At 36.3% G+C, this 23,710-nt stretch overlaps 1 protein-coding gene across 2 annotated transcripts in view; it reads left to right on the forward strand.

Annotated features, from left to right (window-relative positions):
- Nucleotides 1–23,710, forward strand: part of LOC113053265 (tomoregulin-2-like) — a 53,372-nt gene that overhangs the window by 12,106 nt on the left and 17,556 nt on the right. For both annotated transcript variants that reach the window (XM_026218144.1, XM_026218143.1), the window contains exons 3-4: nt 12,931–13,060; nt 20,584–20,610. In XM_026218144.1, the coding sequence (XP_026073929.1) occupies nt 12,931–13,060; nt 20,584–20,610 (157 nt within the window). The remainder of the gene's footprint in view (nt 1–12,930; nt 13,061–20,583; nt 20,611–23,710) is intronic.

Raw genomic sequence — 23,710 nt, forward strand, 5'->3', positions numbered from 1 at the left:
ACATGTGTGCAAGTGAAACTCTGGCGTCAGCTAGCTTAAACATAATAATGGTCAATGTCTTTATTCCATTAAGTGAAATTATTCATCAAAGAAGGATCATCTAGAGGCTTGTGATGGGTATGAAGCCCAAAGAAGCTCTACAGTCAGGGAGGTAGTGTTGCTGAAAAGAGGAAGAAGGTTTGATTTGCCAATGAATAGAGGTCATTCAGCTCTGATGTTCATTTAGTGATGTTCATTCACCTCACACCAGCTCTCAGAGCAGCCTGGCACATCATTCATACTGTGATGTTTACTTAAGATTGGTTCTTTAACCAATCTTTAGGTATTCCTTATGTTTGGATGTTTGGTAGAATTTTACCCCTTCCTGCATGGTTCACATATATATATAAAGTTTGAGGTCTGTAAGTTTTGTGTTTGTGTGAGAAGATGCTTATCAAGCCTGCATTTAAATGATCACAAATATAGCAAAAGCAGTAATATTTTGAAAAGTTTTTATTTTATTGTATTTTAAAATGTTATTTATTCCTGTGATTCCTGTTTTCGGATGTCTTCAGTGTCACATGAGCTTTCAGAAATAAATGTCATATGCTGATTTGGTGCTCAGGAAACATGTATTATAAATTTTAAAAACAGTTGTACTTTCATTTTTTTGTGGATTTTTTTGATTTTTATTTTATTGATCTGTTTTGATTGAAATCTTGAAACATGGTCAAATTAGTTATTTTTCCAGTTGTTTATGATCCAACTCTCTTTTTCTTATTTGTTTATTTTATGTTTTATGTTTTTATTATGATCCATAAATTTTGAATAAGCGTGTTGGAGTTCAAAAAGAAGTGTGAAATGTAAATTTAGCTGAGAAAACTAATCAGATGCACCAAAGTAGCCTTTCCCTAGGAATGCAGAAACTGAGAGCAGTGCAGATATGAAAGTCATTTCATCTATGTAAGTAATTGTAATACTTGCAGAAACTTTCTTTAGTTACTTATTGCATTGTGAGAGGATGGTTAACCCCAAAATCAATTTAGCATTTTTTATGTGATTTTTACCTGCTGGGAAGTAAGCAGTATAGCTCACAGTTTATATAATGAAATTTGCAGTATGTCTTTGGACCACTGAACAAGTTAACTTTGAAACCTTTGGACACAACGTGAATCCCATAAATGGTTTTTGGAAAGATGTTTGATGCAGTGAGGTAATGTTTCTCCATCAGAGTATATATAATAGATAAGATTACTAAAGATGCTTGTATCTGAAACAGCAGCAAGAGTTCTGGGACAGGGTGACAGGTCAGTTTTAATCATCAGAGTGATCTTATGTTGTGTTCAGAACATAGACTGTAAAAAAAAGATGGACAATGCATCTCATTCTACTATAGAAAAATTAAGCTAAAATGTCCCAGACATGGCCGCTGTCAACTTGTGCTGATGACGTCATGCAGAGTCTGTGCAGCAGTGATTGTGAGGTAGAGCCACCGTATCAAGGTCCCACCCAAACTGCCACAGGCTCAATCACGAGCACACAATCATAAACTGGTTTAGGATGTTTTCAGTTTTTATGACTTTTACTTTTAAGGGTTTTCTATATAATACCTGGAGAAAACAGGTCTGTTACTTTTTCTAATGACTTTAATGCCACATTCTCTTCTGGAACATGACTCCCTAGAAATATGAGGTTTTAAATATTTTGTCTTTGCTCATAGGCAGGCAGTTTTTATATATTTATTATTTATGTATTTATTTAATTATTTATTTATTTATTTATTTTGTACAAACACACACGGCAAGTTTCACATTTGCTGGCAGAGTGGCGTAATGACATTGTCTTCCAGCAGGAGCTTACAGGGTCATGCTGAGCAACCAAACGTTGAACTCTTTTCTCTCATTTGGCAAATCCGAGATCATTAATAAATTGTTTGTTCACACAAAAAAGACAATTCAGCCATCATTTACTCACCCTCCTGTTGTTGCAAGCCTGTATGGTTTTATTTCTTCTGTGAAAATAATGCAATGTTTATATGTTCCACAGAAGAAAGAAACTTAAAGTGGTTTGGATGACATGCGGGGATGATGAGATGTTGTGTGTATGTGTGTGTGTGTGTGTGTGTGTATATGTGAAATATGTAAAATGTGAAAATGATATGTAAAAACTAAATTAAGTGCATTTTGCTTAAAACAAGTAAAATGATCTTCCAGTGAGGTAAGTAAAATACTCGTTTTAAGAATATTTTACTCACCCCACTGGCAGATAATTGTACTTATTTTAAGCAAAATGCACTTAATTTAGTTTTTTTCCCCTTAAATATCTTAAGTCATTTGGCTTATCTAGTAAAAGTTTTTTTTTTTTTTCTTTTTTAAGAATTATAAGATGGGATATATTAGGTTCAAATGCTCACTGATGCTCCAGAATGAAAAAAAATGTTTTTGCATTAAAGATATATTTCAAGTGCAATGCAAAACCCGGAAAGCAAGCTGTTTAGGCATGAAATATCTGAAAATACAGCAACAGACTGTACGCCTGCTCTGTCAGACTTTGCCCTCTTTCTAGCAAATCTTCGCTTGTGCTCATCTGGACATGTATCACCATGTCATAACGGATCGTGTTGTGATTCTGCATGTTCAGTCACGCTCGTGCTGATGTCTCACTGTGTTATGACACCTCTGATCCAAAGCTCTGATGCTCAGTCATTCATGTGCACTTCATTTGCTTACTCGCGTGATTCATTCTAATGGGGGGTTATTGCTTAGCCACAGACTGCCTGGGCATTTTTGTTTAGTTTTCTGGCTTGTTTGCAAGCTAGTTTATGGCATTGTCCTTTTACTGTTCATGTGTGGTCTTGATTCAGTTTATCTTTACTGATCAATTATCCCAGCCATCTTCTCTCTACTTGACTCATCTCTCACACACTCTGATTCTGGTTGATACACCTCCCCTGCGGCCATCCTCGGATGACAGAGGTGTTGCCATTTTCAGATGTATGTGGCCTAGCTGACGTAACAAATGACATCTAGTTTGAGTTCTAGCCGAGGTGCAGCATTCAAGTGAAAAACAGCATCTCCTTCAATTCTCTTTTAGCGTGAACTCTGGGTAAGAACTCGCAGGGCGCGCAGACAGTGGCAGAAGGTGGATGCCTTCCCTGTGGGCCTTCGGCTGGCCATCATAAGATCCATTTTCAGCCAGACCTCTTTGCATATATTTCCATACATTTGTGGCCCTTTTATCCTCCAGTCACATGATTTCACTTTGGCTGGAGACAGATTAAAAGTGGGGCTTTATTCCCTGGTGCCATTAGAGACTCGTATAAGACTACAACCATGAATCATGTTGTACAGGTGCATCACTAAAATGTTCTTGGAGTGCCTGCAACTACAATTTTGATTGAATCCTCATGTTTGTGTTGAGGAATAAGCAATAAGCTGCTTTTCAGATGTTTTTCAGCATGAGTCAGAGTACCTAAGACTCGATAACAACACCATTTTCTTCAATTTTCAAGCACACCGTGCACATTAGATGGCAATAAAAATATTAATAATCAAAGGAAGACTTGTTAGTAATAAAAAGCTTTCTCTTGATCACTAATTTTTTATTCTTAGCAAAATTGTACAATAAAATAAAATAATTATATACAGTACTTTTTTTTCATAATATTATATATATATATATTTTGTCCTTTTTTGTTCATTTCAGTTGTTGCAGTGTTTCCACCAAGGAACAAACTGAAAAATATCCAAATGTTATTTTTCACAGTTGACTTTTATTAAAAAATGATGTCTGTTTTTTGCAAGTCCCTTAATTCATATACAAAAACTACAGTTAAAGCAATATTAATAAATGATTGTAAAATTAATGTAGAATTTAACTTATGTGTGGTCACAGTTATATGGATTCATTGGCTATTTTAATATTTTGAAGCAGTCATTCCAGTCAGAATTCAGAGTCATTAAAAAGAAAGTGTGACATTTTCAACCAGATGGACAAAGTGTTTGGAACCTGTTTAAAAAATAATTATTTTGGCAACTGGGTTTTACAGCCTTTTCCTTTAAATGACTTTTGAAGGAGAAGAGCATTGGAATCATCTTGGGTGATGCAGCAGTCTTTGACCAGCATTTCATTGCTGCCCATTGCAGTATTTTTTCCATTCAGCCTATTACCAAAAAAAAACAAAAAAAAAAAACACCCTAGGGTTTATTTTTCTTTAGCTCTCTTTATTTCGTGTCTATCACCCCTAATAGCTTCTCGACATGAGCTGCCACAGGAGATAACATACACCAATATATCAAAAATGAAGCAATTAAAATCAGGAAGGAAGTTATTTCAGGGTGGAATTAGGTCCAGTTTCATGTTAAAAGTCAGTCTGGTGGGATTGAAAATGCAGTCATACCGGTAGAACCTGTTTTTTTAAACTCCTGGCCATGTTAGATGCAGGATGTGCATTACATCCATGTACACACAGACCCTCGGCTGGCATGTGCTAGACATGAGATTGGTTGGCGGGTTGGCAGCTGGAGAGTCAGTGGTGTGGGGACTTTACCGAAGTAGGTGATGTTGGCTTGAGCCTGATGCCACTCAGGATAGCAGCATCTGTATCAGTCCCCGCGCTGCTCCCCTCAGCCTGTCAGACGCTATTACCGAAGAGCCGTCTCCCCCTGACAGGGCCCAGGAGCTCCTCGCTGGGAAGAGCCTCACTCTAATCAAGAGCAGACTGCCAAGCGGTTAAGGAGGGAGGCAGGAATCTTTCCGCCTTCTCCAATAGCCACCCCCACCCTCATCAAAGGAAAACGCCACGTACACGGGCATCCTGGGAATGGGAAATGTCACTCTGTCACACAATGGCAGGGGGCGCAAAAAACATCATCTGGTGAGACATGCACCAGATTCTTTTTTTTTTTTGTGCCTCTCCAGCATATTGTGTCTGATATGTCTCTATTTTTTTTCCTTTCCATGGCCCTACTGGCCACCCTCCCTTTTAGCTGTCACAGATAATGTGTTTCTTTAAGAAAGCAAGTGTTGAATCTAAAACAACAAAGACACAGTTGCTCTCTTACTTTTCTAGATGAAACTCTAGTTAAATGAGTATTGTGTTCAGTTCAAGTTAAAGGTCATGTTTTTCATGTTTTTTGAAGCTTTGATTGTGTTTACAGTGTGCAATATAACGTGTTCATGTTTCGCATGTAAAAAAACTGTGTTTTTCACACAATTTACTGTATTTTCGCTGTCATAAAAACGGACTGATGTCTTCCTTCAGCCCGTTTTTGGAGTAGTTTTGAGAAGCAAGTGGGCAGAATTTGATTTGAAATCCTGGCAATCCGTATCTGAACGCACGTGCTGGAGATGTACTGTAATCACAGAACGCCTTTACTGGCGAGATGCGCATGAAAATCGCATTCAATTTTTTGCACAGCCCTACTATCTAGTTAACAAAGCTAAACAGCGTTGCCCTTTGTGTAATAAGTTACAGAAACTGTTAAACGCACCTACTTAAATAATAAAATACACTTACCAGTTGTGGTCCATAAACAACGCCTTCTCCAGACAAAGAGGGAACTGCTCCATCTTTCAAGAATAATCTTTGTGCGAATCCAGCATTAAACTGATTGAGATTGAAGAAGCTGTCCTCAGCAAAATGTGCTGCACATAGTTTTACATGTGGATTATAATTTTCGGAACCGAGTTAAACATAAATTGTAACCATTAATCTCAAAGTACAGCATCCCTGGGTAGCCCAAACAAAGATGATTGGACTCCGAGATGAAAATAACAGCGTTTCGAATGACATGGCAACAAACACAAATGCAGCTCTTCCTCTCTCCGTCCAAGTGCAACAAGACCACGCCCCCTTTTTGTGTATACCTGTGGGCGGAGGTTAGTCAAAAAATGGTTTTAGTGACGTCATTCCTGCAGGAACTAGAGGGATGTAGTCCAAACGGGTCGTTCAATGTATGCGAATTCTGTTAAATAAAATATCTCGCTTGGCATTGAACTTTGAGCTTTAGAATTTTACAGATATTATTTATCCTCTAACAACAACATTACACATTAACTAAGTTTAAAACATGGGATCACGAAGAACAGGACCTTTAAGCTCAGTCGACAGATATGTGGCAGCACTTACAATGAAAGTGAAAGGGGCCAGTTTTTAGAGCATGTAAAAACAAAAATGTCGATTTTAAAATGGTTTAAAAAGTATTTACGTTTATTTTCATTGACATAAAAATGAAAACGCAGCGATGCAACAAATTTTGGCAAAGAAGAGTCCAATAATGAATTTTGGCCAAAACAGGAGGGCCAAAATCATTGTTAGTTTTGTGACTTAAAAACCTGCCACATGTGCTGCTGATTAAGCTTAACTTTGACTGAATTCAAAATATTATTTTGAATTCATCATTTCAGACAGTATCTCAAACCTAACCTCTCGAGGCATTTCTCTGGTCTGTCAACTGAAGCAAGCAACATTTTGAAATGATGAGAGAACAAATCACATGTGACTGAACAGGCATCCTTGCGTCCTTGTGCTAGACTCTTCCGTTCACAGTCCTCCACTGGTTTAAGGTCAACTCATCCCTTTGGTACAGAGCTAATGATCTGACAGAAAGGCCCAGTTTTCTGTCGTCGTTCCCTAGAGCTCTGTCCACAAACGCTATGCCAAACATCCATCACTCCACAGGTTCAGCTGACAGGCTATCTCTGCCTTTTGTCACGAATCACAGGTGTTCCAAGTGTCTGGAACGTTAAATCTTGAAGTCCTAAATATTTTTTCTTAGTGCCACTCGTGAGATTTTTCGGTTTCAAGGTACAGGCAGCTTTGCAGAAACGATGGTTGTAGTACCATGGAAGTCACTGGAATTCAAACAGACGATGTTCTGACTTGTTTCTCCGTTCCTCAGGGCTTCGACTCCATCTTTGACAGGTTAGTTCTCCTGATAAGGATCAGCTGATGTTACTGATACACAGCTGATAGGCCTTAGTTATCTTAATGGAAGAGAAAAAAACAGGCCGGGCAGACTTCTTGTCTGTGATTGCCTCTGTACTTGTCAGATTGAGCTGTGCACGTGTGTGCATGCCATGTCTGATTGCAGTCACAGCCGTTCACTCACGGTGGACTTTGAGCATCTTTCTGGCCTCTCATGTTTCTCGAGTCATGCTTTTTCAGCCGTCATTATGTGCCCAAGGGTGGAAAGAAATGCTACATAATGCCTAATAAATCAAATGGTTCCACGATCATATAATTTTCCAGGATGCATAATTAACTCGCTATGCCTGTTTCATCCCAAGCTGTTGTGTATCCACTGGAAAGTAGACAAGTAGCACATTTGCTTTTCTTACAAAATATCAAATCAAGGCTCCTTTAGCGCTTATCAGTCTACAGGACCATATGGGAGTTTTGTATCTGCACTCAAGATACTCCAATGTTTTAAATATGAAACTCAGATTCCATACTTCCTCGTTCGCAGATATCCTTACATTTGTAGTTTCACTCCCTCACAGTGTTGTACAATAAATACATATGACCGCTTCACTTTGTGGCAATAAACTGTTTAGTGCAGGTCATCTACAAACAATTCAACAAGGTAGGACACATAAGACTTGCTTACATATTTACTATTAAGAGAAAACCCACCTATATGTCAGAGCGCATTATCTGTCAAACATATTTATTCATTTGTAATATTTCCGCTCTTGAGAAAAAAAATGTATTCTGGCACTCTTTAAAGGTTGTTGACTTTTTTTCAATATATCACGAGGGTTATTAAATGGTGATCATTTTAATTTTAACATTTAACTTAAACATTTACAAAACCTTAACATAATTTAATAAAAAAAACTAATAACTAATGGACCTGAATGACTTCTGAATACAGCACAGGAGTGACATTTAGGTAGTGCAGGATACAAGTCTCTAGAGTGGTGTTTCCTAACGGGAGTGTGTTGTCTTAACATGTCAGCAACGGTTTCGGCAGTTTTCAGTGCTGTTACCTCTTCCTGAGAACTGTAGACGCAGTACGCAGTCAGTCTTATCACCGCAGCAATCGCTTCTACTGCTCACTGTGTCTGATTTTAATTGCTTGTCTTGATTCAGTCTAGCCCTGCTGCTTGAGAAGTTTCTTTGTGTCGGCTATGGCAGTAGAAGCGGTGCCTACCATAGATGGATTGACTTGTCAGAAAGAGAACGGCTGATTGTGCTTTTGAATAGATGAATAGATCAACTAATAGATGGACTGACTGATGCAAGAATGAATGACTGTATCTGGAAGAAACAAACTGATGGATGGATAAAAAAAACAAGCAATTAATGGGCTGCCACGTGCTTGCTCTTAATACTCACTCTTATAATATACTGTAACACTTTTCCGCTGGCTTCCTTACCTGTGATTAAGTGAGTAGACATAGTGTGATTGAAATGCTAAAACGTGGTAACACAGGTGTCTCTGAGTGATGTTTGCAAGTACTTTTCGATGTTGTGAAGATAAGAGGCTTTAAAATGAGTAAAAGATGAGGGAAACTGGAGCAAAAGCAAGACCTCACTATTAGTCAGAACACAGCACCACAGCAACCCCTGCAGGAAACAACTGGAACTGCAGCACTCCAATGGGGGTTAAAAGTCAGAGGAACCAAAACACAGTGCTTTAGAATAATAGGTTTTATTACACAAAGGCTGATTATTGTAAATATTATGCATAAAGATTATTTTTCACAAGCAAACCTGCTCACGAGTATACAAATGGCTTTGAAACACTGTCAAATTTTGGTTCTTGAGGCAAAAGGCACAGGGAGTAGTATAAGGGGAATAGACAGACCCCTTGTTTATAAATGAATGAGACAAATTAGAACATCCAGTATTGGGATGAAAGCTCCGCCTTTCAGTTAAAAGAGCCAATCGGCTGTTTGTTTAGTCTAGAATCTTGTATGCACCTTTGACTAAAAAGTGTTTTTGTATGATTTGAGCTTAAGAGGCACAATTTATGATATCATTATTGTCAATTTCTATTGCTGATATAAAATATGTTATTGTAACACACTTGGCAAACAGTTTTGAAGGAAACAATAATACAATTTATTTTTAAAGCACTTTTCTCAATACATCTTAAAAGCAGACACCTTAAAGTAATAAAGTACAACAATAGATAAAAGAAAATCAAAACAATTATACATCCAGATCAACACAGAAATAAAGAAAATCCAATAATCCTTATTAACAATCCTTATAAACAAACAATCAACAAACAAATAAACAAAAGCAGTAAGATTTCAAACTTTGCATATGGAAGTAGACAGGAGGTTGTACTTGGCTGTTATCTACAAAATATCTAATATGGTGTTCATGAGATGCCCGCTGCGTGAACTGATTTGACTTAAAGGTACTTAAGAGCCAAAATGTGTAGTGTGTTATTTTATTTATTGGGTGAAGAAATGTGTTGTCTTCCACTTGAGTGTTTGTGTGTCTGGCCTCTGTTGGGAAGCTCATTGCATGAGATTGCTTTGCAACACATGCTGTCCAGCCTTATGGCTGTCTCTCATGAGTTCTTTATCTCTGGTTTCCTACTCCTCCCTATGTCTGTCCTTCTCTCATTGTCTCATATCGTACAGTTACTTTTTTCTCCCTCACTTTGTCTTAATAATGTGTCACTACCAACTACCAACATACTTGATTTGTATCGATCAATCTATTTTTCGCTTTTGTTCAACATTTGTTACTCTTCACCTTGTAAAAGGCTATTTTCACTTGAATGTAAGGTGTCAGGAAAGAGTTTAATGAATACTTCACACAAAAATGAAAATGTGCTGAAAATGTATTCACCCTCAGGCCATATAAGATGTAGATTTGTTTGTTTCTTTATCAGAACAGATTTAGAGAAATGTAGCATTACATCATCTGCTCACCCATGGATCAGTGAATGGGTGTCCAAACAGCTGATCAAAACAACACGATAATCCACAAGTAATCCAAACAATGCCAGTCTAAGGAGACAGACAGATAACTAGTATCTTTCTGATAGTTGCTAGTTGGCTGCAGGTGTTATTCAAAACTAAGGAGTGGGGCATTCTCATTCTAGAGATCTTCTGATTGGACAAAAACTGTGTAGTGCAGGATGAATAATGATTTTTAGTCCATATTCGAGCTCTATAGCTTTTAAGATGCAAGAGCAAATATGTGACAGTCTAAGAATGTGATGTTGTTTGAGTAATTCAGTCGTCTGTGAAAAGGAAAGGATTTGTTTAATACACTTTTTATCTGTGAAGAGATCAAACTTTTTCTGCAGTGTAATAGATATATGAGTATCATATCTATCAGCATGCTTTTCAGCTTTTTCAAGGTCCTTTTATTTATTGTAATGCTACTTCAATCCCAGTGCTCTGACCTGCAAGTGAAAAGCTGGTTTGTTTTGTGTTTTATAGCTGAAGTGTCTGTCTGCTCTTTTAACTGTTAGAGTGTCAGACACTCATTACTTTGCCCTGAATTTATTTCAATTGACTTATCTTTCATAATCACCAGTTATTTTCAGACAAGGATGAAGTTCTAATGCACTCCTTCCCCTCGAGGCATACAGTTAAAAGGACCAAACTGCAGGGGCTTGGCAAAACAGGCATTTCTCGGGGCATGCTGGGGGCTACCTGGGGCCTTGCAGCCTTTCTCACTATTGCATCATGTCAGGCTAAAAAGATTGATTGAACACTTGAAGCTGTAGAAATATAAAAAAATGAAAAGATTTAAAAGCTGGTAATATCCATTTCCCTCTCTCCTCCTCCTCTCATTCTTTCTGTGTTTATTTTGAGATCCTCTCGGTGCTTTGCTCTTCTGAGATTTCACTCTGTTTTTCTATTCTGGTGTATTGGTTGCGTTATACTGTCACTCCATCTCAGGTGTGCTAATAGTGGAATATTTTTGTCAAAGGGAACTCAAATCGGATTCGACCTTGGTTGAATGAGGAATTGTTTTAGTGGGGTGGGTAGTGTTTGAGTGAGGTAATGAATTATTCATTGAATTAATTTGTTCAAAATGCTAATTTCTTCAGCAACAAAACAAAGACTCACTGAATTTATTTATTCAACTGATTCATTCAAAAATGCTGATTCATTCAGGAACTAAAGAATCTGTGTTTCTCAGTGACACAGTAGTTGTTTTTGGCTTTGTTTGTCTATTTTCCCTTGACCAACAAAAGCAGCCATGTGATAAGAGGCAATATTGTGTCCAAAATGTAAAACCATGTCTGCACAGGATACAAGTGAAGCATGCGGAGTACAGGAGAAATATGATAGCTCATCCGTTTATTGTCAATGAATCGTCACATTAGAGTTCTGTTAGTTCTGTTTGGAGGTGTTTGACAGAGCGTCCTGTGTAGACGGCCTTTCGCAATCCACTTTGCTGCTTTTCCATTGTTTTTCTATGTAAACATGCACTAGACAGACATGTTTGATTTTGGCATACATATTTTATGTCTTTTGCAACATCTTTCACATTTTCATAGAATTCTAAAAATGCAATACTCAAGTTAAATGAGTTGCCACTTTCATTTTAAATGCAAAAACACATGGTCCCTCAAGCTATTACAGACCAGCACAACGCAGGCATTGCCAAGCCGAGTGCAGGCATATTGCTACTCAATATTAACTTGTCTATTGGAATACTTTGGGAATAGTACACTCTAAGTCTTGCTTTTGAAAGTCTGTAGTAGCATTTTGGAGTTGTACTGACTGCGAACTCAGAGTTCTCTCATCCTGCATAATATTGCTTCTCAGCCGATAAAACAGCGAGTATAAATCCCGCTCCAGAATCATTGGGCACAGTTATTCCCGTGACCCCTGCCAGCCAGCTGGCCACCAGCCACACAGTCCCTCAGCCAACATGTGAGCTGACAGACCACTGCAGCCCTGCACTGTACCCACCTCCCCGGGGGCCAGACAGACCATGCCTGCTGGACCAGACACAATGTGTCTCTGTATGTCCAGGTCCATATGTGTGTGCGGTGTGGTCAGTCTGTTCCAAAATGCCTGCGTGAGGTTTGGAACAAGCTAGTGCGTTTAAACTACCTGCTTCTCACAAAGTCCAAATTTAGCAGCTTTCCAAGAGATTTGCTGGAATATTTGAGAAGCGTTTTGGTGCACTGAAATAGATTTTTGTCTTTTTATGTGAATTGTTTTGCTTGTCATAAATCCGGGGATGCACAAATATTAAAATTATGTCTGACAGAAATGTAATACAGTACATCTAGATAAAGATAATCTAGATAGTTAAATAATAGATAATAAATTTGTCAAATCTTTTTATATTTCCATTATTTGAAAACATTTTTATTAAACATTCTTGCTTTGTGCAGAGATTATGATTAAATCTCCAAACCTATATTTCATTTAAAAAAATATAACCAGTTATAACCAAAGTACCTGAAGCCAACCTGAAACTTGTTAATTTTGTCATGTATTCCTTCCTGGCATTTGCTTATAATCATCTTTTTTTGTTTGTTTCTTGTTTTTTTGGAAGCGTGGGCAGTGTAGTTGGCATTCTGTATTTTGGCCCTCGGAGCTCACAGTAGCTTTATTCACTTTCAGATCACGCAATTCTTATTCTCTGCTGTGAGCTCATCTAAAACCCCCAAAACAAAGCGCTGCTAAAACATCACAATTAGGCTGCTAGAGATATAATATATAGGTCAGTTTCATGCTTAATTCTTATTCTTGCATTTTACACTAAGACATGTATTTTATGTAAACACTTTATTTTAATGTAGGTTTTACGACTGTATCAATATTAATGTACAGTATATTTTAATGTATTATAATTACTTTTTTGTCTTTATATTTCAATTCTGCAATTAACACACTCAGAAGGTCATGCTAGTTGTCTTATAATGCTAGTGATCTTGAATTTTGGTCCCATATTTTGCACATCTAATTTTCTTACATTTACTAATGCTTAAAATCTCTCCTTTTTTTCAGTGCAACAGTGATTATGTTCCTGTGTGCGGTTCCAACAACGAAAACTATGAAAACGAGTGTTTTCTGCGGAGAGACGCCTGCAAACAGCAGAGCGAGATCCTGGTGGTCTCTGAAGGATCCTGCCCAGCCGGTACGTTCAGTCGTATTTGGTGCATATGTCTCTTGAAGGTTAATCCACAGCCTAATCATTTGCCCATAAAATGTGTAACTGTGAGTATGAGGTTATCGGATGAGAAAGACTGCAATTTACTCATCCCTGAGGTCTAAATCACAGACAGGGACTCTAATATCTGTGCTTGTGTTAAACATGTTAAACATGCTTTTGCTGTGCATTCAGAGCCTTTTAAGGCACAAAGGCTGGATTGTTGTTGTATATGATTTCAGAAAAATATTCCCCTTTTCCTCCTATATTAACGGTATAAGTATTGCATGTTTATGGCCAATCAAAGACCAAATGATTTGAGCAAAAGTGTGTTCTGTGGTCAGTAAGATGGTGTATTGCGGAGGCTAAAGCAGATGTTTGGTGCTCTGGGAGTTGCTGAGTCAGACTCCATTAAACAGTGCCTAAACACACTGAAACCTCTAAAATGATCTTTAGGGAGAGAGAGAGAGAGAGAGAGAGAGAGTGGGAGGCAAGTATTTGTGCTTATGGAGCATCCAGAGATTGAAATGTTCTCCTCACGCTGTCTGTGTATGCAGGTGAAGTCATAATTCAGTCCCAGCGGGATGCTGGATCTCATCTATGCCTGAATGTGTATGAGCATGTTCTTGTCTGTAGGTGTTCTGGGAGGTAAAAGTTAATTTACTGAAACAAGCTGCAGAAAACAAGAAGAGTGTTTGTCTTTGTCTCTGTGAAGCTTAAAAGGTGCCACTGAATCATCTCTCATCATCTCTCTGTTTGGCTCTGTCTGTCTGAAGGCTTTCCTGTCATCTTTTGCTTTTACTTCGCTCTTTACGTCCATGCATTGAGTATATATCAGACCAGTCCAGTTTAAGTACCTCATGGATATAACACTGAATACAAAAGCTAAAATTACCGCTGTAATCAAGGGAGTACTGTTTACATGCTAAGTGCTGGAAAAATAAATAAATAAATAAATGCATTTTTGAATATCTTCTTTCAATAGTTTGATCTCCTCACAAATCCAGCAGTTCTCCCTAAGTGCTTATAACAGCCCGGCACTTTGAAAACATCTGCATCTTTAATTGCAGATTATTTATTACTTGATCGAACTATCTATCTATCTATCTATCTATCTATCTATCTATCTATCTATCTATCTATCTATCTATCTATCTATCTATCTATTTATCTATGTATCTATCTATCTATCTATCTATCTATCTATCTATTTAATAGTACATATTTCACAAATCATGTCAGGGATTAAATCATGTGGTTGAACAAAACAATTAATTTACCTGACAACAACACTCTTTTGACCTTGTCAAAATCAGCTCTGTTCACAGCGACCTGTTTCAGTGCATGTCTCTTGAAATGATAATGAGCTACTGCTCACCCCGCTCTTCTCTTCCTGTTTTTTGTGTATACAGTGGACTCTTATGTTGCTATTTTACATCTAATTAAAAATCTGCATTATCTTTTGAGACATGTCGCTACAAATGCTCAAGGAGAAAATGGACTGAGGGCAGGAATATTTTAATACAGGACAGTCCGTTAGCAGTCGTGGGCGGGGTCTGAGCAGTATGACATCATACTGTCCAGAAAATCTAATTGGCTTGAATGGAGTGAATGGATTTTTATCATTGTGGGGTGGTTGTGTCATCACACTGCTAAGAAACATTTATATGAATTTAGCATCTGATGTCCCCTTTAAGATTCCTCAATTCATCTATGCATAAATTTTCATCTCGACAAGCTATAAACACCATGTGTCCAGTGCTAAATAAGTTCTTTTTGTTTGTTTTTTTTTTTTATTTTTATAAAAAACACACACATACACACACACACAGAGAGAGAGAGAGAGAGAGAGAGAGAGAACTACAGACTGGTTTATTTTTCTAATTGCCTGACAGTTACATTCTTGATTCAGAGACATGTCGCACTCAATCTGTCTTTGACCATCTGAGCGATGCTCTCTGGCCATCTGGCAATGAAACACTCAGCTATGGCTTTAATGCAAAGAGTATGTCTAAATCTGTCAAAATACTTTCACCTGTTTATCTGATATGCTTTCACAACAACATCACCTGCATATGTGCATAAAATTATAAAACATGACTTATATTTACTCTGTAAAGCCTGTCATATACTGTAAATAACGGTCAGAAAAAGAAAAAAAAATGTGTGCGTTCATTATTATGAGCAATAATATGGTAGAAAGAATGTTGTTAAAAGTTAATTGAATATCACTTTAACAATTCAATGACAGAGCAAGCTGCAAATAAAAAATAGATATACCAATTCCTACCCTAAATATATCTATAAATATATTAGTAAAATTCATTTTAATTAAATGATTTAATGATTGTTATTTGTTATCGACATCATGAAATTAATCGCAAAGATAAAATGCCTGCTGTATCATAAAATCTCAAATCAGAAATGAAAATCTCAAAACTACTTGTACAACCTCCACATCATCTAGTCATTTATACACGTCACAAAACCAGTTTCTCATTCTTTTGAACAAGTTGTGATTGCTTTTGTACATACATGCAATTGATTACACACATTTATCTGTGGTTTCCTACAGTATCAGTTGCTAATGTCATGTCGCTCAAAATGTATTATATAGTTTTCTGTGCAACAGTCTTACCGCTCAAAACATTTAGTCTTTAGTCTTTAGTCATTCAATACAAAATGATTAATCCAGTTGTCATAAACTACCAAGCACATTTTTTACACATTATTATAAGACGTTTTGTAAATTTGCCATGAATTGTGCAAGTGAATCTTTACTAATGAAGAGAATGTAGATGATAAACCAATGATTAACCATTTCTCTGAAATAGCTCAAAGGTTCATCTCATGAATCTTCAGTTGGAAAGCTTATGCTGTATAGACAGAGGACAACACAAGAGTTACAAATTCTGAAAATGGACATATTTTCATCTTTGTGCCCATATTTCTTTTTCCTTTTCTATATCACAATGACATTGTAAAGGTTTTTTTTTTTCTTTTTTCTTTTTCTGGTCAGACCACTAGTAAAAGTGTTACTGGGAATTCAATCCAGTCTCTTTCAATCAATATCCCACATATAGTAATGTGTATATGTGTACTTTTGAAATGGATATATGGCATACATAAGCATATGGCATACTGTTCAATACAGTAACTGTCATCCAAAATGTTGCCATAGTTTACATGAGAACATCCCTCCAGAGTACACTGTTATATTGACAACATGACACATTAAGTGATTTGACTGTCTTATCCATAAACTATGACACAAGGACTTGTCATTCTGATGGCACTGACATGTTCATTGACACAGATATTTATTTTTGAGAGACGAACTAAGGATTTTGAGCAAGAGACTAGCTTTTGAAGGTAATCCATTGTGTTTTGCTATTTGTTCGAGTTGTTTTGAGAAATGCATTTACTGTTTTGTAAATTTCAAGGATGATTCGTGAAATGTACGAAAGTAACTGAGAAAAACTGTAACCTTTGAGCTATTACAGAGAAATGGTTTATCATTGGTTTATCCATCTACATTCTCTTCATTAGTAAAGATTTACTTGCACAATTCATGCCAAATTGACAAAAAGTCTAATAATAATGTGTAAAAATAAAAATAAAAAGTGTGCTTGGCAGTTTATGACAACTAGATTAATCATTTTGCATTGAATGACTTATATGATGAACTAAAGACTAGATGTTTTGAGGGGGAAGACTATTGCACAGAAAACTGTATAAAACATTTTGAGCGACTTGACATTAGCAACTGATAATGTATGAAATTGCAGATAAATGTGCATAATCAATTGCATGAATGTACAGAAGCATCTGCAACTTCTTCAAAAGAATGAGAAACTGTGATGTGTATAAATGACTAGATGTTGTGGAGTTTGTACAAGTAGTTTTGAGATTTTAATTTCTGATTTGAGAAAATGCACCGAAGTGACTGAGAAAAACTGTAATCATGTAGAGTCACTGGAACACAATGCTTTAAATATGATATATACAACTTTATAAGATTAAACATATAAATAGTCTTTAACTATCCATCCTTGTATTAACTAACTTTTCATCCTTATAAAACCTGAAGACCTTAAAAGGCAAAACAATACACAGGACCAATGAACCTGTCCTGAAGTGCTGGGCCAAAAAAGTGGAAAACGTTTCACAGCCTCAAAAATTTGGGAAGTTCCCTAGAACATAAAAAAATACTATTTTACAGTGAGGCTGGAAGAGTAAAGCGAGACAAACTTCTGTTTTTCGGCACACTTCTTCCTATGAGACCAGACTCTGCTGAGTTTGCTGAGTTTGCTTACACGAAACAGTGGCAGGAGTCTTATTAAGTGTAAGAGACCTTTGTTCCTCATTCAGAGGTATCAGCGGGTTACACATCTCCTCTGCCTTTATCATTTACCAGGAATAATGTGTTATGAGGTGACTTTGCACTTTTTTTTTATCTGGGCTCCCACGATGCAATGGGTTGAGTGAACCTGAGCTCGAGGCTCAAAGGCAGATGGTCTCTATCAGCAGAGACAAACGCATCTGTAATTTAACATGCCACGGCTGCTGTTACAACACACAATTATATTTCAAGAACAGCGTGCTTGACCGACAGCGTCAGGTAACTTATCAGTACTTAATGATAAAACAGGCCTGTTCAGCTGTTTATGTGAACGTTTTGAGAATGTAATAGTCATTTCTTGGAAAATGATGCACGCTCCCTGCATGGAGAAAGCTATTTTAGCACTACATTGAGTGCAATTACGCAAAAAGGCTATCTTAACCTCGATTTCCAGTATTGAAAATGAACTGCCTTCTCCTCTCTACAGTTACGCACCACTAAGCTAATGGCTTGCTGCCCTGTGCTGCGCTGAAAACTCAATATAAGTACATGACCTGTCTACTTAATCAGCACATTATTCACACTGATCTTACAGCAGCACAGCGGTTAACTTGACACGTTTGTGAGGTAAATAGCCCACTTATCAATGCTTATCAGAAATAAGAGAGAACCATATACTAACTTCTGCAATACGTCCTAATATTTGGCACATACGACCCTTCTGAAAGCACAGCAAGGACTTCATTTTGGGAAAGTAAACTACAGTCAAATTTCAGTAGCCAAGCTTGGTGGAGGAGAGGTTTGACACAGTAAAGGATGGTGAAATTACTGAGAGGTACCAGGGAATAACATGATTTCACCAACCAGTGGGATTAAATTTAGTAACTATGCCGTTAACTAATGGACATTACCATTACTGCTGACTCTAGACTAGAAGTGAAGAATTGTAATTGACGAGCGCAATTACACTTTCAACAATGCAGAATAGGATTCAGCACCTTGGAGAGCACCATACACAGGCCCAAATCTGAAGCCTTGTGCAAATATATATAATACAATACAGTAAAATAAATAAATAAATATGTCCAACAGATTTTCTATAAACTCTCGCTCCAATCCAATCAGTTGATTGAAAATGACAGACATTTACAATCTTAAAAAAAATTGTAAAAATATTGCTTTGCCACTTGAGCAATCCATTATGTGTTCAAATATATAAAAATATAATACAGTTAGTTACTGTATATATATATATATATATATATATATATATATATATATATATATATATATATATATATATATTCTTTATTTCTTTTTTCTTTTTTTTACTGTATTTTTGATCATAAAAATGCACATTAATTACTGGCCCTAAACTGTTTAATGCTTGTTGCCTACACCTTCACTCAATACTGTAATAATTAAGCAATTGCACGCTGACTTGTAAACATAGATTTTACATTTACAGTGTAAACTTTGTCACAGATGTTTACATGCTAAAGGAGTTTCTTACAGGCATAGCATTATTTAATTCTAAAAGCCAGGCAAAGGTTGGGAAATATCTATGAAAAAGAGAAAGACAAATGGAAACCTTAAATATGACCAACTATAAAAATGTAATATGATGTGATATGACACCTTTGATGCTTCTTCGCTTATTACATTCAATGTTCTATTACCTGGTGCATGAAGGTGCTCACTTTCAGTTATGATACTGATGTATGAATAAAGACAGAGGAGCCGAGCTGCAGCCATCCTTGGAGAAATAAATAAAATAGCAGAGTGTGATACACTTCACTTATATCTGTAGGTCATCTGTCAGCTGCTGGCTCATTTGGCAGGGAATTAGTGGAGAGGAAATCAGTGTCAAAGAGTTAGATGAGCTGGTACAAGCATCAGAAATGTGAGGCAGTTAATTTCTCTGTCTCTTTCCTCAATGTCCTCAGAGCTGAAAGTGTGAAAATCTCATTGGGCTGTGGGTATATTCTTTTTGCTTTAACTTAAAGCTCTTTTTAGACAGAGCTTTAACCAAAGTATGTTGCAGACATTTCATGAAGACCCTGAAGAATCATACCAACTTGTGGGAAATGGGCATCCGATGTCCCCTTTATTTATTTATTTTCAAATATGAAGGGAGAATAGATCATTTTATTTTCTTTAAGTATGTTAAAAAGTCCTTTTGTTGTACGCTTGATCTAACACAGAGACATACACGTAAATAATAGTGTGTGTTTGTTTGAAAATACATATGCATGGTTTTATCCTGCTATCCTTTCCTCATTTTCACTTAAGTGTCTTTTTATACCTTCATGTTCAGTCATTTTCATTATCATTTACATTATAGTACTTTGACTTAACTTGATTTTAGAGTCGTGTTTAAACAAATATTGTGACAGTACCACCCTGAAGCACTGGACGCTTCTGTTGTTATGCACAAAGGGTGTACAGAAGGTTATAGTTTCTATGTTTTATTTGAAACACTTATTTTAAATCAGACTGCGATGAATCTGAGTAAGTGTGCATTTATAATATCTCCCTCATGCATCATTTGTGCAGCCTGCTTTTGCCAACATGAGCGAAATGGGTCACATATTCACCTTTGACCATCCCAAAGTTCAAGTACTTAAGACCATATCTGTACTGTAAATTGGGATAGTATGCCAAAACTTCAGAGACCCATGTGGGCAGAAATGTACATGATTTATCCATCCATCTATTTTCCAAATTGCTTGTCCAATAAGGTCATGGGGCTGCTGGAGCCCATCCCAGCATCTTAAGACGTAGGCAGGAAAGCAAATTTGATTTGTATATTCTAAAAAATGTATTGATCTAGGAAGTTGACAAATAAATGAAATAGAAAAACATTTATACTTTCAATTATAAAAATAGAAATTATATTAAATTATAGAAAATTTCAGGATATTATTCTCACATTATACAATAACTGTATTTCAACATTTAACGTATTGCAGTTTATTTAAATATTGCCGAAGTGTGACAGATCATTTTACAATTACAAATGTTACAAATAAACTTCTAGTTAATATAAAGCCTTAAAACCTGCAATAATGATAACGAATTGTTTGATCCATATTGATTCACTTAAATGCAAGAAATTAAGACTTGGAAGAAGACATGGATGTAATGTCCTTCTTTGTGTGTTTTACAGATGCTGGTTCAGGATCAGGAGATGAAGGTAAGGCAGATATATTCCAGTTTTGACACCTGCATTTGTGTGCATACTTCTCATTGAATCACTCTGCACTTGTTTACACTTCCCCACAGATGATGCTCATAAACACACACTCACTTCCTCTCAGCCTGTCAGCAGTCATCTGCTCTCCTCCACACGCCGCCCACTGAAACTGAGATTCAATTACACCCACTCACATATTGTTCAGAGAAACAGAATTATTACACCCCCACCCCACCCCCAAAGTGGAATGTCTGACTGACAGTAGAACAGTCTGCGGCTCGAGCTGTATATTTGCATCACTTCAAATGTGCCACTCTTCTTGGATTTTAATCTTTCACTCTTCCAGTCAAGCCTTTTGTTCTTCTCTCTTAACCAAACAGGCCACATCTGCTAATTGAGTACTGTAACATCCCCCTGCATAATGATGCTTTTTGTGGTCTTGTTTTGCCAGCCATTTCCTGTTTACTAGATGTGGTCTGTGCTTTTTGAAAATAGCAGTAGCTTGGTTGGTATGTGTGTCCTTTGGACAGAGCTATTTTTTCCCTGAGGAGGTTTGGGAAATATATATTTCACGGCACTTTGTGATTTTAATCCTCTGGAGTTTTCAGAGAAATTGGGAGAAATTCTGAGAAATTTTGAGAATCCCTTCTGGATAGGGATGGCTGCAATTGGGTTAAATTATTTGTCTCACAATAGTTCTCTTTATTTTTTATTTATTTATTTTTTAAACCTCCAATTAAAACAGTGTCTAAATTTACATCTCTTGTCATGCTGCCTTTTGGCTTGATACAAAGATGCAGTGAAAATGTAAAATTGTGAAATAGTATTTCAAAGCTTAATGAAAGCAAACTTTTGTGTTTTTAAGTGTAAATCAGATTAACACATATTTCATGTGTTAATAATTGTACCTTGAAATCACAAACATTGTTAAAAACAAAGTTTTTAAACTGAAAAAAAGAGTAGTATATAGTATGTATGTATGTATGTATGTTTGAGACTGTATGTTAACTGTAAAACTGTGAAAACTACTACACAAACATCTGAATCTTTTTTTTTTTCAGGTTTGCATACAACACCCTAATTAGTGGGTAGAAAATAGATATGTTAGAGTATTTTCCAGATAATACTCTAATAGCATACTTTGGTTTCTGTGTAGTAACGAATATAAAAGCTAATTATTTTGCAAACAACATGTTGTCCTGGTTTAGAAAACTACTCCTGTCCTATGCAAGACTTATTTGATTATGAGCTACTCATTTACTTAGTATGCCAATTAAGAATATGTAGATATTTTGTTAGAAACATTCCTTTGTGTTAGTAGATGGCAGCATATGGCTCTGTGCCTACCAAAACAATAGAGAGTGGAGAAGACCAAATGATGAGGGGAGAGGTGAAAATATGAATAGAGAGATGAAAGAAGAGTGATAAGAGACCGAAGAATGTGCAATTCGATATGTGGAGAAAGGAAAGGAGAGGGAAAGAGAAATGGAAGGCCGATAAAGAGAAAGATAAGTAGAGAAGAGGAAGAGAAAGATGAGGGTGATAAAGGCTTGGTAAGGGAAAGGGAGAAATGATTGCATTTTATGGATGGAACAGAAAGAGAGTGAGAAAGAAGGGCATTTAGGTAAGCACAGCACTATCGGTGCGATAAAAATCAAATGTATTCCAGTGGCTGAAGATAAATCATATGGGTTGCCTACTGGGCATGCATGCTGCAGGACACTTATGGTAAAGCACAGAGAGAAGCTGCTCAGGATGTTCAAGCTCCCTGAGCTCTATGTAACATCATCTGTATGAGAGGCTACATGCAGAATAATATGGTTTATGCTTCAGACTAATACAATATAGAGTAACCAGTGATTATTATGCTTGATTCGGCTTTTTCCGATTATCAAAAATTTCATAAGACTTGACATCTAATTCTAATTCTAATTAAATTTATTTACCAAGTGATTTTATGTATAATGATTCCCATCAGCATTGCATAACATTGGATTTGAATGTCTCCGGTTAGTCCTATATGGATGTACCTTCAAAAACAAATCAAGCACTAATAAAATATGCATTATAGTATATTCAAAACATTTTCATGCAAAAAATAAAAATAAAACATTGTTTATCATTAATTCAATAGACCTAATAGACCTTAAACAGGTTAGACACCATGTTGAATTTAATATGGATAAAATAGTGGCTGTGACAATGGTATGCACTGTATAAAGGTTGTAGATCATGCAATTTTCATAACTCACAACCCTCAAAGCTGTTTACTGGAGTTTTTTATATATATATATATATATATATATATATATATATATATATATATATATATATATAAATATAACTTTTGTCAGTCAGTATGTTGTTAAACAACAGTACAATCCATTGAATTCACTGTACCTCTATGCCTCACAGCCTTGTTTTCATTCCTGACAAAAAATAAGCCACCATGACTTTCTGTCGTTACTGTGGCGGGGACTAATGTGGTCATGCTAACCAGCCAAACATTGACCCCTTGTTTAAAACATTAAATGGAGTTTTTGTGGTTGCTGTTGCTTAATTTAATTGCAGTTCTAATGTTTAAAGACAGACTTGGGAAAGGACTAGAGAAATCACCTGAGAATAGTGTCATTACACTAATTAAGTTATTTTACTTAGCGTTAGTTTTCTCCTTTTGGGATCCAATAAAATAAATGGCATGCAGGTGATTAGATGATGACGAAACTACTAAAAATGTTTTGTATCTGTTTATTGTTAGTTTATTCTATGTATTTATTTATTTATTCTGTAATACTTTAGAATAGGTAACACCTATAAGCTGCTTATTAGCGTGCATTTTACTAGAATATTAGCCATGTATTAGTGCTAATTAAGAACATATTAATGCCTTATTCTACTTGACCTTATTCTACATCCCTAATCTTACCCAATACCTAAACCTAACAACTACCATACTAACTATTAATAAGCGGCAAATTAAGACTTTATTGAGAGAAATTACGTAGTTAATAGTTAACAAGTGTTACCTATTCTAAAGTGTTACCATTTATACATTTTTGCTTTTAATGCAAGAAAACATGCAAACATCTTCTTTAAACAG

The sequence above is a fragment of the Carassius auratus genome, chromosome 34 (genome assembly GCF_003368295.1).
Source record: "Carassius auratus strain Wakin chromosome 34, ASM336829v1, whole genome shotgun sequence".
Lineage (NCBI taxonomy): Eukaryota > Metazoa > Chordata > Actinopteri > Cypriniformes > Cyprinidae > Carassius > Carassius auratus.